Source organism: Sus scrofa, chromosome 8, assembly GCF_054392235.1.
Source record: "Sus scrofa isolate SSC_HxYL_T2T_F1_AM1 chromosome 8, Sscrofa_HxYL_maternal_Yorkshire_Landrace_v2.0, whole genome shotgun sequence".
NCBI lineage: Eukaryota > Metazoa > Chordata > Mammalia > Artiodactyla > Suidae > Sus > Sus scrofa.
In genome coordinates, this window is record NC_139390.1 from 19,860,995 (window position 1) to 19,876,292 (window position 15,298).

The window sequence follows — 15,298 nt, forward strand, 5'->3', positions numbered from 1 at the left end:
GTGGCTGGAGTTCCCGTCGTGGCACAGTGGTTAACGAATCCGACTAGGAACCATGAGGTTGCGGGTTCGGTCCCTGCCCTTGCTCAGTGGGTTAAGGATCCGGCATTGCCATGAGCTGTGGTGTAGGCTGCAGACGTGGCTCGGATCCCACATTGCTGTGGCTCTGGTGTAGGCCGGTGGCTACAGCTCTGATTAGACCCCTAGCCTGGGAAGCTCCATATGCCAAGGGAGCGGCCCAATAAATGGCAAAAAAAAAAAATATATATATATATATGTGTGTATGTGTGTGTGTGTGTGTGTATTAGTGGCTAAAACAGGAGTTAATTTCTCGGTATTAGTATGGAGTTGAGTGATCCAAGGCTGGCAAGTGGCTCTTCCATTCTCAACATATGGCTTCCAAAAGGGCATCAGTGGTTACCACTTGTCAGGCAGGGAAGGTCGAAATAGAGAATTTAGGGCAAGAGGTTTTCTCTTGAAGGAGATAACATGGAAGCTACACGCATCATGTGTGCATACGTCCCACTGGCCTGGACTCAGCCATGTGGACACAAATGTAAGTGAAGCTAAGAGATGCAGCCTCTGGTTAGGCACCCAGGTGTTAGGCCAAAACTCAGAGGGTCCTATCACCAAAACACAGAAAGAAAATAAATAGCAGTGTTCCCATAGAGGATCAGTGAATTAAGAACGTGACTAGTATTCATGAGGATGGGGTTCAATCCCTGGCCTCACTCAGTGGGTTAAGGATCTGGCATTGCTCTGAGCTGTGGACTGGGTCGCAGATGTGGCTCGGATCCAGCATTGCCATGGCTGTAGCATAGGCTGGCAGCTGCAGCTCTGATTCAGCTCCTACCCTGGGAACTTCCATATGCCACAGGTATAAGCTTAAAAGGACAAAAAAAGAAGAGAATAAATAGCAAAAAAAAAAAAAAAAAAAAAAAAAATAGCAGTTTCTCATGGTCCCCAAATTGATTTACTTGCAAAAACTTGAGGAAATCAAAGTAGAGCCTGGCAGCATTTCATAGCCTCTCTCACGTGCCTCTCCCTTAAGCCAGGCCTTTGCTCCCAGAATTGAGGTGGTGTAGATAGACCCACCCTGGTTCCCCCAGTGTTCCTGAGTCTACTGAGGATAAAGGGGACTCCTTCTGCCTCCTTTTCCCTGATCTTCCACCATGTGTGCCCCTTAGAGCACCAAGTGCAAGTTCTGGATGATTGTGGTGATGGGCAAAGTGTCTCAGCTGCTACTCTCCCTGTACCTACGCTCACTCCCAAGAAGCAGAGACTGTGTCTCCAACCCTTGAGCCCAGTCTGGGATTGTGACCTGCTTTGATCGATGCAATAGAGCAGAGGTGACTGCCAGTTCTGGGCTTGGGGGCCCTTGCCGCTGTCCACTTTCTTCCCCTCAGAAGGCCACCGCCACTCTGTGTGAGCAAGTCCCTGAAAGAGTCATCTGCTGGAGGATGACAGGTCACATGCAGTAGAAACTGAGGTCACTCATCCCAGCCGAGGTCACTCCAGATCAGCCAGTTCTAGCCAACCCAGCAGCTGCCCGCAGAGCCACAGGGGAGCCCAGCTGAGCCAAGCCCAGATGGATGGCCCACAGCTAGATAAATGGTTATTATTTTACATTCCTAAGTTTTGGGTGGTGAGGCACATATGAAACCTAACTGGCAAAGCTATTTGAGCAGAAAAGAAACTGATTTAAAAGTTGTATCCCCTGAAAAACCAGGGCACTGCAAGGTTTAGAGGCTGTGCCCAGAATCACACTCTAGAACTGGGCTGGCCCGGAACCACCGTATCTGCTGCTGTGAACACCAGCCCTGAGACTACACCATGACCTTGGACCCTGGTAGCAGCTACTGGGACCAATGTCCTCAGGAAAGTGAATGAAAGAGCTGTTTACTGCTGCCACCTGTCCTCAGAATTAGGTCACACATAGGCAAGACATTCTGCAAAATAAATACACACAAAGGAAAGGGCACTGAACCAACAAAACAGGACACTTGGAGCCAGGGTCCAGGAAGCCCCCAGTGTTGCTGGACATTAACCCTTTAGTAGCCGAATGGGGGAAGTTTAGCACAGAAACCCTGGGCAGGAGCCAGGCACTTGGGCAACATCTCTCTACCAATCATTACAGAGCATGTCGATGCTTTAACAGCTGGTAATACCGTAGCCATGCATATCACGTTATCCCGCTAACTCAGGCTCTGGCAAGGAAACTAGAATTGCATGCTTGGCTTAGATAAATCAAGATCCACCCCATCTTGGAAAATTGAAGTTAGAGTCACCTTTTTTCTGGACACATGGCCACTCAGTAGATGCACCAAAGAATAAAATCAGGACCCTGCCAATAAGGAAGGAGGTAATGAGGAAAGATGAAAGGGCAAAAATAACTATTCCGTGTCTGACACACTACAATCCATTCCCACTGATAAGATGGAGTGAGGGCTGCAGGATGGAGCTGCTCAAGGCCCAAGGGGTTGACTCTCCGTGTACTCTGAAACATAGCAGGAGTCCCAGCAGCCCAGGGTAACCACCGGCCCAGTCTACCTGCATCAGGGGTTTCCAGGGACATGGGACTTTCCATACTAAAGCTGACAAAGCCTGGGACAAGTTGGTCACGCTATGACAAGGCCAATTGGTCCACGGTCTACATGATGTTACTTAAGAGGACCAGAGAGGCCAAATGTCTTAACGAAAATCACACTGCTAATTCAGTCACATGTTCTTCAATTAGTCACATGTTCCGTGTGGCTGACGTTTTACAATTCGTGACATCTGACAAGTCTGTGGTTAAGGCTCTGTCTAGGATTGGGGGAATCCAGTTCACCCAGCGATTTCGATTCAACAGAAATACTGAGGTCAGGAATATTGAGGCAGCCCTAAAACAGGAAAGAAAATCAAATTCGCCTCAAGCAGCTGTACCATCATTTCTCTCCTCTTACCCTTTGATAATTTGTTTTGCAGGCTGCTCTTATGCAAAACTCAGGCCTCGGATTTCAGGATAAGCCCAAGAAAAACAAGAAATAGGGAAGATTATTTCTTGTTTGCCTTTACAGATATCCTCTAAAATCAAAGCACTTCCGAACCCTCCACCCCACCCAAGGAGGGGAAAAAAAAAAAAAAGCTTGTGTCTGCATTTTTCCCCTTAGAGAGAATGTTGAATTTCCTCTCCTCATTTTGACACTTTCACTTCCTTTGCTGCAAGGTGAAGTGGGCATCAGATTCAGGGTGCACCAGGCTGTCTTGGCAGTGTTTGATGACACTCGAGCCCCCAAGAGGAACCGGTGTTAAGAGTTTCCCTTCAAGATGATTGGACTGCTCTACCCAGCTTTGTTGAGGTGAGTGAGTCCGCTGATGAATTCTCGATGTCACATTGCCCATAAAAATATTTAATAGGCTTTCATTCATGATTTATGAATAAGGAAATTGCTTTTTGCCACTGCCATTTCAAGACGTGATGGACTGCCAGTTCAGACTCCACTCCAGTTCAGAGTGTTCTGTTCCCATAGTCTCCTCTCTGATGAGACCGTAGGTTTCTCAGCAGAGACAGGGTTCAAAGGATGAGGCTTCTGTGCCACTGACTAGATGCTCTCCCTGCCTTTGAGCCAACAGCACTGCTTTGTAGGCCCTTCCCCTTCTCCTCATGCTTTTCTAACTCCGTACTCTCTTTCACATACCCTTTCAGAGAAACACACGGAGTTTTCTGAAATCAAAGCCTCTCTACCCCATCTGGGTAGTTTAAAGATATTTCCTTTTTTAATAAGGTCCTCCAGAAATGCATCTGTTGGTAGATGATATTAGTCAAGTTCCTTTTTAATTTGCAAGCAGGCGGCTTTCCCTCAGTACAGTGTTGGGTTCTGCTGGGGATGCAGAAGGGCCTACAAAGTACTTGCTATCCTCAAAACTGTAATCTAGTTAAGAGACTTGGGAGTTCCCTGGTGGCACAGCAGGCCAGGAATCCGACACTCACTGCTGTGGCTTGGGTTCAATCCCTGTCCCAGGAACTTCTGCATGCTGCGGGTGCAGCCAAAGCAAGAGACAGAGATGAGTAGCATTTATCTATACATACATTCAGCACACAACTATTGAGTGCCTATTGTATACTGGGTATTTGGGAAGCCATTCAAGAGGTTTCCAAGATCTGAGCTCTGGCCCTCAGGGCAGGGGGTAGGGATCGAGTTTTGACAAAAGGGTCGCAAATCCACAGATGCCATGAGCATTGCCTGCACATTGTCATTCTCTTCTTCTCTGTGCATTTATTGGACAAATATTTCCTGAGCGTTCATATACATGCCTCGTAGAATTTTGTCTTAAACAAGTCTGTGTATTTTCCAAAAGCATTTGGATGCAGTTGTAATTGATAAACCATAAATCCATTTAAAAGATTCCATGAATTTGTTATGTCCCGTTGTCATCGAGTAGGTTCTCAGTCAATGGATGTCAGGAGGTCATTATCCTTGTGGGGCTGCACAGAAAGAGTTAACTTTGTAAAATGCTTCCTTGTACTGGAAACTCTGGGGACTTCTGCAAGAGAAGGCTAACACAGGGCACTTGGCAATACCCAATGTGGGGTTTGTAGGAGAGCAGCCAAAAGTGTACATGCAGAAAACCTGGGAGATGTGGGGAGAAGCACAGAAGGGCATCAATCCCAAGTTTAAGCAGCTCTTAACCATGTCAGTGTGCGTTCTAGAAAGGACGTTACTCTAGTTATGCCTGTAAAGTCCTTTTAAGAGTAATTAATGTCACATTAAATTATTTTATATAATGAGTATATATTACATTAACTACTTAATAAATAGAGGGAGTTCCTGTTGTGGCTCAGCAGGTTAAGAACCTGACATTGTGTCCATGAGGATGCGGGTTCGATCCCTGGCCTCACTCAGTGGGTTAGGGATCTGGCGTTGCTGCAAGCTGTGGCATAGGTCACAAATGCCGCTCAGATCTGGCATTGCAGTGGCTGTGGCATTGGCTGGCAGCTGCAGCTCCAATTCGACCCCTAGCCCGGGAAACTTTCATATGCTTCAGGTGCAGCCATAAAAAGAAAAATAATATTAAAACATAAATCTAGCACATCCAAATCTTCACCTCACTGAACAATGCTGATTATTTAGCTACATTTCTATACTTCAAGGTTTTCAAAATCAGAATATACTGTATTATCTGTGCCCATGTTTCTTTATCCTTTTCCAAGTTCTTTCCCTACCCATTGATTGAATGTCATCAAATCTCTGAAATGTAGACAGGACAGAAATCGTGATTCCCCATTCTTTTGTTTTTTCTTACAGTTTTATTGCTATGTGATAGACAGCACTGTATGAGTGTAGGGGGTGCGGCATAATGATTTGACTCACATACATCATGAAATGATGACCATGATAAGTTTAGTGATTATACATCATCTCACACAGATGCAACATTAAAGAAATAGAAAAAAAGTGTTTTCGGAGTTCCCGTGGTGGCTCAGTGGAAATGAATCTGACTAGCATCCAGGACGCATGTTCAATCCCTGGCCTCACTCAGTGGGCTGAGGATCCAGCGTTGCCATGAACTGTGGTATAGGTCATAGACGTGGCTGGGATCTGGCGTGGCTGTGGCTGTGGCTGGCAGCTGCAGCTCTGATTTGACCCCTAGCCTGGGAACCTCCAAATGCTGCAGGTGCGGCCCTAAAAAGCCAAAAAAAAAAAAAAGAAAAGAAAAAAGGGTTTCCTTGTGATGAGAACTCTTAGGATTCACTCTCTTAACAGCTTTCATGTAGAACGTAGAGGAGTGCGTGTTCATCACGTTTGTCGTGTTGTCTATTACATCCCTAGTACTGATTTCTCTTATAACTGGAAGTTTTCACTTTTTGACAGCCTTGGCCCAATTCTCCGCCCCCCACTCCTCACCTTTAGTAACCACAAATCGGATCTCTTTTGTTTTTTTTTATGAGTTCGTTTGTTTGTTCTGAAAGCGTTTGAAGTGTAATTGACCTATAACACCACCTTAGTTCCTGTTACAGAACATAGTGATTCAGTGTTTCTGTGCATTTCAAAATGATCACCGTAAGTGTAAGTATCATTTGTCACCATACAAGAATATTACATAATTATTGACTATATTCCCCACACTGTACACACTGTCCCCATTTCATAGATGAAGTTGCAGTATTTAAGAGTAGGCAATGAGGCATTCCCGTCACGGCTCAGTGGTTAACAAATCTGACTAGTATCCACGAGGATGCAGGTTCAGTCCCCAGCCTCGCTCAGTTCGTTAAGGATCTGTCATGGCTGTGAGCTGTGTTGTAGGTTGCAGACGCAGCTAGCATCCAGCGTTGCTGTGGCTGTGGCGTAGGCTGGTGGCTACAGCTCCGAGTGGACCCTCAGCCTGGGAACCTCCCTATGCCGTGGGTGCGGTCCTAAAAAGCAAAAAGCGAAAAGCAAAAAAAAAAAAAAAAGGCAATGAGTTAGGCAGATACAAAATGGGCAAGGATTAGCCAGGCAAAATCATCAGGAAAATAGATTATGAAGAAACTTTAAATGATCTTGGGATGTATAACCTGGCATTTGGGAAGGAGGAGGCAAAGCTAAAATCCCATTCCTCTGCTGGCCATCATCCAAGTTCTAACGAAGAATACCATGCTCACTTTCAATGCCAACTTCGTCAAATTAAAGTAGGGACATTTAAACAAGATCCAGAAAAAAGGCAACAAGAAATATTTTTGAAAAAGCAGGGGGTGGGGATCTAGAAAAAAAAGACCAAGAAGCAGGGTGAGGCACAACAGGAAAAATTAAGGGCAACTGAGTGAGATTCCAGAGGCCGAATGGGAGTCAATCAGCCAATCATTTCTGTGAACTCTACTTTCATGGAGCCATAATTCATGTGGTCTAAAAAATCCTAAAGATTAAACTATATTGGGTCTCGTTTTTAGGCGATGCGTGTTTAAGTGAAAGGCAGCACTGCTGGAAGGATGGGCTTGGTTTTGAATTTTGCTTTCAGTGGACATTAGCCAGTAGGCAATTACTTAATGCTTAGTCTCTCCAAACTGCCTTTTTTTCTGTTCTAAACTAAGTGAGATGATACTTCCATTGCATTGTTTTTTCAAGGACTGCAGACATTGTATGCAAAGCGCCTGGTAAGGTACTCAGGACGCAGTAGAAACCCAAGCAGAGGAAGCTGATGTATTGGCTGGTGGTGCTGGTTTATATTAATACTTATTAAATTAATATTATATTAAATTAATAATGAATATGGCCTGAGCACTAGACTCTGTGTAAAGACCTGGGTTTGGGTCCTGAATCTTTCACTTAGTAACTTTAAGATAAATTATTGTCTAGTCACTTATGATGGAGCCATGATGGAGGGTAGTGTGAGAAAAAGAATGTGTACATGTATGTGTGACTGGGTCACTTTGCTGTACAGTAGAAAATTGACAGAACACTGTCAACCAACTATAAGGGAAAAAATATAAATCATTTAAAAACAAAACAAAACAAAAAGATAAATTATTGTTGAAGGAATGTCAGGTTATTCTGAATCTCTTCGCTTGGAAGTATGAATATAATTCCCCTCATTTTTAGGTTGAGGTTCAAATGAAATGATGTATGTGAAATAGCTTTTAAATATAAATTTCATATAAAAGTAGAATTTCGTTGCTATTAAGTCTTTGAAAACTAAGCATTAAGGTTAAAAACAGACACATTACTCTATGCATAACGGAGACCACCACGATAGGAATGCAGGGTAGAAGTCTCTCCATATTTTTAGAAGTTCTGATAACAACAACAACTCTAAAAAAAGCCCCTCAAATTATAAGAAACTTCTAGTTAGCATAAAGGGAAATTTCTCAGTTCGGGGGACGAGGAAACATCTGAACAGTCGTCCAGGTCACAATGATGGGCCGTCCACCCCGGAAAGCATCACAAAGGATCGACAGCCATCTGTCCTGGGTCATTTATCAGAGAATCAACGAGTCCTAAAGCTTAAGAGGGACGAGAGCTAGTTCCGCCCACCCAGCTTGTTTGACCAGAGAGGTAACTGAGACCTAGAGAAGTGAAGTCACTCTATCACCAGGACACCACCAAGGGGGCCCAGGGGGTGAGCCGGCCACCTGCATCTGCCTTCGGCTTCTGCACGGTGTTTTTCATGACTGCGCTGTGGCTTCTGTTCAGAGGCACCCCACTGGCTTTAAAATCTCTGCATCTCGTAGATGGGAAGGACTAGGGAGCTGATTTCAAGCTGCCTACTGAGCTGGGGGACAAAATCACCCTAGGATGTTCCAGGGCAGGGCAGTGAGGGGCTAGAAATCAGCATCTTGAAGTCCCTCCCATCCTCCTGCATTTATGATATCATCCAGGAAACATTTAAACAACATGGATGGAACTAAATGTCTTGCCAGGTGGTAGCTTGTGATCTATACAGACGGCCCCTGACTCACAAAGAAAGACTACAGAGATCGCATGCATGCAAACAGCTGCTGCCATCCGCCTGGCCCCCACCACCTTGCAGCTGCCATGGGCTGTGTGAAAAAATTAAAAAAGAAAGGGGATAGAAAAAAAAAAAAAAAAAACTTGGACCACTTGCAGATTCGGCACATTCAGAGGCAGAGGAAGGGAAGAAGCTGTGGAAACAGGAACTATGGGAGGGAACGGACTTGCAGGATAAATTTTCAGCCACGGGTGATCCGGCAGCAGCTCCAGCAGCATCTCCTCCCCAGACTGGCTGTCCCCTTCCGTCCATGCTGCCAGAAATTTTATCAATGTAGCATTTTGCCTCAAAGCCTTTTCTGGAAGAAGGAAGGCGGAGAATAAATAGGAATTAATTTACCATTAGCAATCTCTTTCAAGAATCACTTTCCTTTATAATAGTTCATCCTAAAACACCTACTTCATGGGGTTATCACAAAGATAATGTGAATCCGTGACCTTCAAGTCCTCAGTGCTTGATATGTGATACAACAGTAAGAGTTGTTAAAATATTAGCTCTCTTTGTAACTGCAGTTATTCCCATTTTATAGATGAGAGGCTTAGAGAAGAGGTTCAATTCCTTTCCTGAGGCCACATAACTTAGAGGAAGAACCAGAATTCAAGTCTGGGTCCATCTCCAAATCCCAGAATCGTAAAGACTGTGTTCTAAACAATTATGTGCCTAGCACTGGGGGGGTGGGAGTGAGGAGGGCGTGAGGGGGGTGGGGGGATAATAGAGTGTATCATTCACAGATTTGCAAAAATTGAGTGAATTCTTACTAATCTGTGAATTTCCTACTAAACACATCAACTGTACTCGCCTGCATTCAGAAAACAGGGATATTGACTGGTGAGGGGGTCAAATAGGATATTTGGTAAGAGAACAGGGAGAACTTGGGCAAAGGATCACAGCTGGATACTGAGTCATAAGCCTGGAGACAGGGATGCCGTCGGTGGGAGAGGTAGAAAAAAGAGCAGTTTGGAGAGAGTGAAAGATGAACTCTGACCCACGTGAAATTTCATCTAAGTCTGACCCAGGAAAGAGGAGGAAGATTTCTATCTTTTCCCCACCTACCTCTTTCCCACCCACGGCTCCAGATAACTTATTAGTACTCTTGGTAGATTTCAAGAAAGGTTAAATAAACTCTTGTGGGCTGGTGGGAAATATAATGCTTCCACTCCCATTTGTAATGCATTTCTTTGGGGAACTGTGTGCTAAGTTCCAAACAAATGACTTGTAATTTAAGACAATATGTGTACACTTTGGGTCTCCGTGGACTGGGCACTGCGCTGGGTGCTGGGAATAGCTAAGGAAGTACAGGGCGAGGTCTCTGGCCTCTAGTAGCCTGGAGCCCTGGTGGGGAGAGACGTGTAAGCAACGAAGGGACTACGTGCTGAGTGTAATAGGAGAGGTGTGTACAAAGCGCCTTGGAACCCGGGGCAAGGAGACAGCAAAATTGCTTTTAAATCAACCTTAGGAATCCAACCTCTCTGCAAGTTGGGAAGTGCAAGCAACAACGTGTTAAAATTTACGAGAAGGAGGCCCTTACCATTTCATTCTGAATGAACCCTTTCTTCCACAGAACTGTTGCCTGCTTTTTTCCTGGCAAGAAGTGGTATCAAAACCTGTGGTTTTTTCCTAAGAGGTTAGATAGAAGGGTGATTGCATGGACTCTGAACTCAGACGGCTCTAGTTTGAATCTGACTTTCACTTACCAGTAACATGACCTTGACTTTACCTCTCTTGGTCTCAGTTTCCTTATCTGTAAAATGGGGCCAATAAAAACACCGTCTTTATAGAGTTCCTGGGAGGACGAATGAGCCATGCGTGAAAACCCACATCCCAAAATTAACGCCTCACTAAATCTGGCTGTTGTTAACTGGCTGATAGATGGGGATCTCTGGCTTCATGAAGTCAGGCTGTTTCTGAAAGAGTTGTGATACACAGATGAACATTTCAAATTTTTGATAGCATATGTTTATCTTCACATGTTGGAAGGGGAATATATATAGCACATCAAACCCTTGATTTTGAAGATATTCTTTCTTAGGGTGAATAAAAAAATTTTAGAAAGTAAATTAAAGTCAAAGAAAACTCTTTTGTAAGTAAGAGTCGAATGTTACATCTTCTTCCAAAATAAAAGTAACAAGCTGACAGTGATACTTAGTAGAGATTGGAGCAACAGACTGAGGTCTCCTGTTACATTTTTCTTTCCCTTTTCTTTTTCTTTTTTGCACTGGGCGTGGCTTGAATTTGTTTTCTTTTTCTTTTCTTCTTCTTCTTTTTTTTTTTTTTTTTTTTTTTTTTTTTGGTTTTTAGGGTCACACCTGCGGCATATGGAAGTTCCCAGGCTAGGTGTCGAATTGGAGCTGCAGCTGCCAGGCTGCACCACAGCCACAGCAAAGCGGGATCTGAGCCACCTCTGCTATCTACACCACAGCTTATGGCAATACCAGATCCTTAACCCACTGAGCAAGGCCAGTAATCAAACCCAAGTCTTCACGGATACTAGTCAGATTCATTTTCCCTGCACCACAACGGGAACTCCTGTTTTATTTTTCTTAACATTGAATGATGAATAGTAAAATGTTATCTAAATTTTAAAAGGAGGGATGGGGAGAAACATGACAGAGCCTAGGAAATGCAGCAAGCGCGATGACCTCTCTTCTGCTCTTTTTCATTGTAATGAAATTCAAAACTTTCCTCTCGGACTCTGGGTAAAGGGAGCGTTTTTCTAATGCCACAGCTAAAGGGAAAGCACATCTGAACAGTAGAAAGAATGCCTTCTGCAAGCCCATGCTTTCTTGGTCCTGACTGCAATCCCGGTGGAAAAATTCCCTGCAACTGATGACAGCTGAGCTCCTCGCCCGGAATTCAGATGATCAGAAGAGGAAAATGACACCTTGGGGTTCTGGGGGCACTAGAGCAGTGTGTGATGTATGCAAAGGCCAAGAGTAGACCTGCCACCTGTCCATTCGCACCCCACGAGCCAGGGGAGCTGAAGTCGGGGGGGCTGGGGTGTGTGGGGTGGCCGTGGAGAGGAGACACAATGGGAGCAGGAGGACAGGCCCATGTCAGCTCATTCCCTGGGTTTCCCCCATGCTGCAGCAAGGTCTCTGGGGCACCCAGTCCCCTCTGCCTCATATTTGTAAAAATCACCTCCAGGAAAGTCCCTCTGTCTCACACATCATTTGCCCTTTGAAGGCTATGAGTGGTCATGCCCAGACGGGGTTTCCCTTGGGTCATCAGCCCTGGGGCTCCTCATGGCCCTGGGGTGTCACCTCCACTGACAGGCTTGCAGAGAGTAAGCTGAGCATGTCGAAGGGGCAAGGACCAAGGGACACCGTTTGCTAGAGGTTTAGCTCACACCAGCCTATGCATCTTCCTGCTCTCTTCCTCCTCTGGTGCCAAAGCCCTCCTTTAACTGGGCATCCTTGCCCTCCTCCCACTGCCCAGGTCCCAGAGTCTTTATTTCCTCACCATGCAATAGGCAAGCAGTTAGTCATGGGCCCCTCCCTGGAAGAGGAAGCTTCAGAGGAAAGAGCACGCAAGGGCCACGGGGAGCAGCTTTCAGATCAATCCCTCTATTTCAGTCTCCAGAATAGGGTTGTCAGGTACCGTGCAGGACACCCAGTTAAACTGGAATATCAGGGAGTTCCTGAAGTGGCTCAGTGGGTTATAAACCCCACTAGTTTCCACAAGGATGCAGATTTGATCCCTGGCCTCGTTCAGTGGGTTAAGGATCCAGCATTGCCATGAGCTATGGTATAGGTCACAGACAAGGCTTGGATTCAGCCTTGCTGTGGCTGTGGTGTAGGCTGGCAGCTGCAGCTCCATCTCAACCCCTAGCCCAGAAACTTCCATATGCTGCAGGCATGGTCTTAAAAAAACAAACAAACAAACAAAAAAACCTGGAATGTCAAATAAGACAATTTTTTACAAATCAATATAACCTATGCAATATTTAGGACACAATGACACTGAAAAAATATTTGTCTGTCTGACATTCCAGTTTAACTGGGTGTCCATATTTCTATTTGCTAAATTAGACAGCTTTACTCAAAACAACACCATGAGGCTGGCATTATTCTTATTATTTTTGCCTTTTGTCTTTTTAGGGCTGCACCTGCGACATATGGAGGTTCCCAGGCTAGAGGTCCAATCAGAGCTGTAGCTGCCAGCCTACACCACAACCACAGCAATGCCAGATCCGAGCCGCGTCTGCCACCTACACCACAGCTCATGGCAATGCCGGATCCTTAACCCACTGAGCGAGGCCAGGGATCAAACCTGCAACCCCATGGTTCCTAGTCAGATTTGTTTCTGCTGCACCATGACGGGAACTCCTATTCTTATTATTTTAAGTACGGGGAAAATGAGGCTTCAAGAACATCAGCAACTTGCATGAAGCCGCAGTGCTTGCAGGTGACAGAGTGGTGATGAGATTTCACCCAGACCCATGGATTTCAAGACCAGTGTTGGTTCCACACTACACAGGGGTCCAAGCCTCCTACGAAAGGGGTAGGTGGGTTGCTAACGGGGGAAACCATGGCATTCTCTAAGGAGTTTGGGGGATTCTCGGATGCCTGGCTCTAAAGGTAGACAATCAGTCAATAAACGGTTGGTGGATGTAATGAACTGAATGGCCGCCATGCTTGATAGCTAAAAGACTCGTCTCCTTTCCTGAAGGAGCTCCCAACACTTGTTCCTCACCCTCTGCTCCAGTTCTCCTTCAACACTGCCCTTCAGCGCCTGGAGGGAGCACTTCCCTACATGTGGACGGGCAGTGGTAGATGAGGTCATGGGACACTGTTCCAAGGGAAGCTTCGAGTTGTGTTACATCCATTTAACCCAGGGAGGAAACCCACGGGACTGAAGCCATTGGCTGGCCCCAGGAATAAACCCAGCCTCTCTTGGCCTGACAGCCTTTGAAACTCAGCAAGTGCTGTCCAGTCACCTTGCTTGAACCAGGCTGCCTCACCAGAACTTGAAAATGTCTGCACTTCCATCAACATTGTTTTAGGGGGAGCAGAGCCTTCAGGGGTAAAAGACAGAAAGGATGTCCAACTAGAACTCTTTCCCACCCAAAGAGGAGCTCAATCAGGAGTTGCAAATTTCCCTTTAGCCTCCTTTCCTTTTTTTTTTTTTTTTTTTTTTTGTCTTTTTAGGGCTGCACTCACGGTATATGGAAGTTCCCAGGCTAGGGGTCAAATCAAAGCTTCAGCTGCCAGCCTTCACCACAGTGACAACAATGACAGATCCTTAACCCACTGAGTGGAGCCAGGGATTGAACCCTCATCCTCATGGATATGAGTTGGGTTTGTTTCCACTGAGCCACAGTGGGGACTCCTTGTTTCCTTCTGAAACATGTGAAGGTCTATGAATCTTCAGACAGGAATCCAGACAGAATGCATACCCACTCCTAGGTGCCCACAAACTTCCAGAAAACTTGCTGTGGCTCTGTGCGTAGGGCACCATCAAACCTTCCTCTTTGTAAGGCCCAGCCTTTTCCTCTCACGGGAGGAGACTTGGGTGGATAGAGGGTAGTCAGGGCCCCCAAAAAATAGTATTGAAAGAAAATGTGGGAGTTCCCGTTGTGGCTCAGCAAGTTATAAACCCAACTAATATTCATGAAGATGTGGGTTCAATCCCTTGCCTCACTCAGGGAGCTAAGGATCCAGCCTTGTGGTTAGCTGCGGGCATAGGTCGCAGATGCAGCTTTGGTCCAGTGTTGCTGTGGCTGTGGCTGTGGCTGTGGTGTGGCTCCTTTTTCATAAAGAGAAAAAAAAATAAAAGAAAATGCTGAAAAGTATAAAGAAACAATCAAAACTACCCATACTTTCGTCATGTAGAGCTATAACTTGTCCTAAAATTGTGGTGTATTTTCTAAGGATCTCTGACTGTATTATAAATGTAACTGGCCTCCTACTTCATCTGTGACTTGCTTTCCTCCTTTTCTAACCTAACAAATTGTAGCTACTTCTCTCAACACTGTGAAAGACTCTCCAAAGGATCTTTAGAAGTTCTGATGACTCTCTAAGGGCTGCATTGAAAATGGCCATAGTTTATTTAATTATTCTCCTCTTGCTAAACATTTAGAGTTTCCAGTGTTGTCCCTAATAGAAATAGCATAGCAGTGAACATCCCTGTCACATGCATTTTTAGCAGACCCTGGCACCTGTTCCCTCAGGTCTAGAATCTGATATAAAATGGCATCCAGCATTGCCATTGTGGCTCAGCAGGCTAAGAACACCAACACAGGGTCGGCGAGGAGGCGGGTTTAATCCCTGATATCAGTGGGTTAAGGATCCAGCGTTCCTGTGAGCTGCAGTGTAGGTTGCCCATGTGGCTTGGATCTGGCATTGGTGTGGCAGTTGCTGTGGTGTAGGCCGGCAGCTGCAGCTCCAATTTGACCCCTAGCCTGGGACCTTCCATATGCTGCAGAAGCAGCTGTAAAAAGAAAAAAAAAAAAAAAAAAAAAAAAAGTGGCATCCAAACTGACGCAGCGATAGGTGTCATGTATTGTTTTCTGCTTTACCATGTTGTACAGAGAGCACTAGGTCTTCCAGAGGCCCCACCAACTAAGCTAGCAGGAGAGCCACTGTGGTGGAGCACAGAACAAGGATGACCCGGGCCCTTGCCAAAGGAAAGGGGCTCCTACACAGCAGAAAGTGGCAGCCACCACCCTCCGACCGACCGCTTAGACCCAAGCCATGGTTTTCCTAGGGAGAGCCAGAGAGCCAGAATGAGAGCAAGAACAAGACAGAGGGAGAGGCAGAGAGAGCAAAGCCTTGGGATGATTTTCAGAGAAACCACCCCACGATGTAATTCCACCAGGAACATGACAATAAAAGTC

At 45.5% G+C, this 15,298-nt stretch overlaps 1 protein-coding gene across 2 annotated transcripts in view; it reads left to right on the top strand.

Moving 5' to 3' along the window:
- The first annotated feature begins 3,179 nt into the window (after positions 1–3,179).
- RBPJ (recombination signal binding protein for immunoglobulin kappa J region) overlaps positions 3,180–15,298 on the top strand; it is a 233,547-nt gene continuing 221,428 nt past the window's right edge. For both annotated transcript variants that reach the window (XM_084971707.1, XM_084971704.1), the window contains exon 1: positions 3,180–3,338. Coding sequence is in view for 1 of the 2 variants with exons in the window: in XM_084971704.1 (XP_084827830.1) it covers positions 3,307–3,338 (32 nt within the window). In the remaining variant the exon portion in view is untranslated. The remainder of the gene's footprint in view (positions 3,339–15,298) is intronic.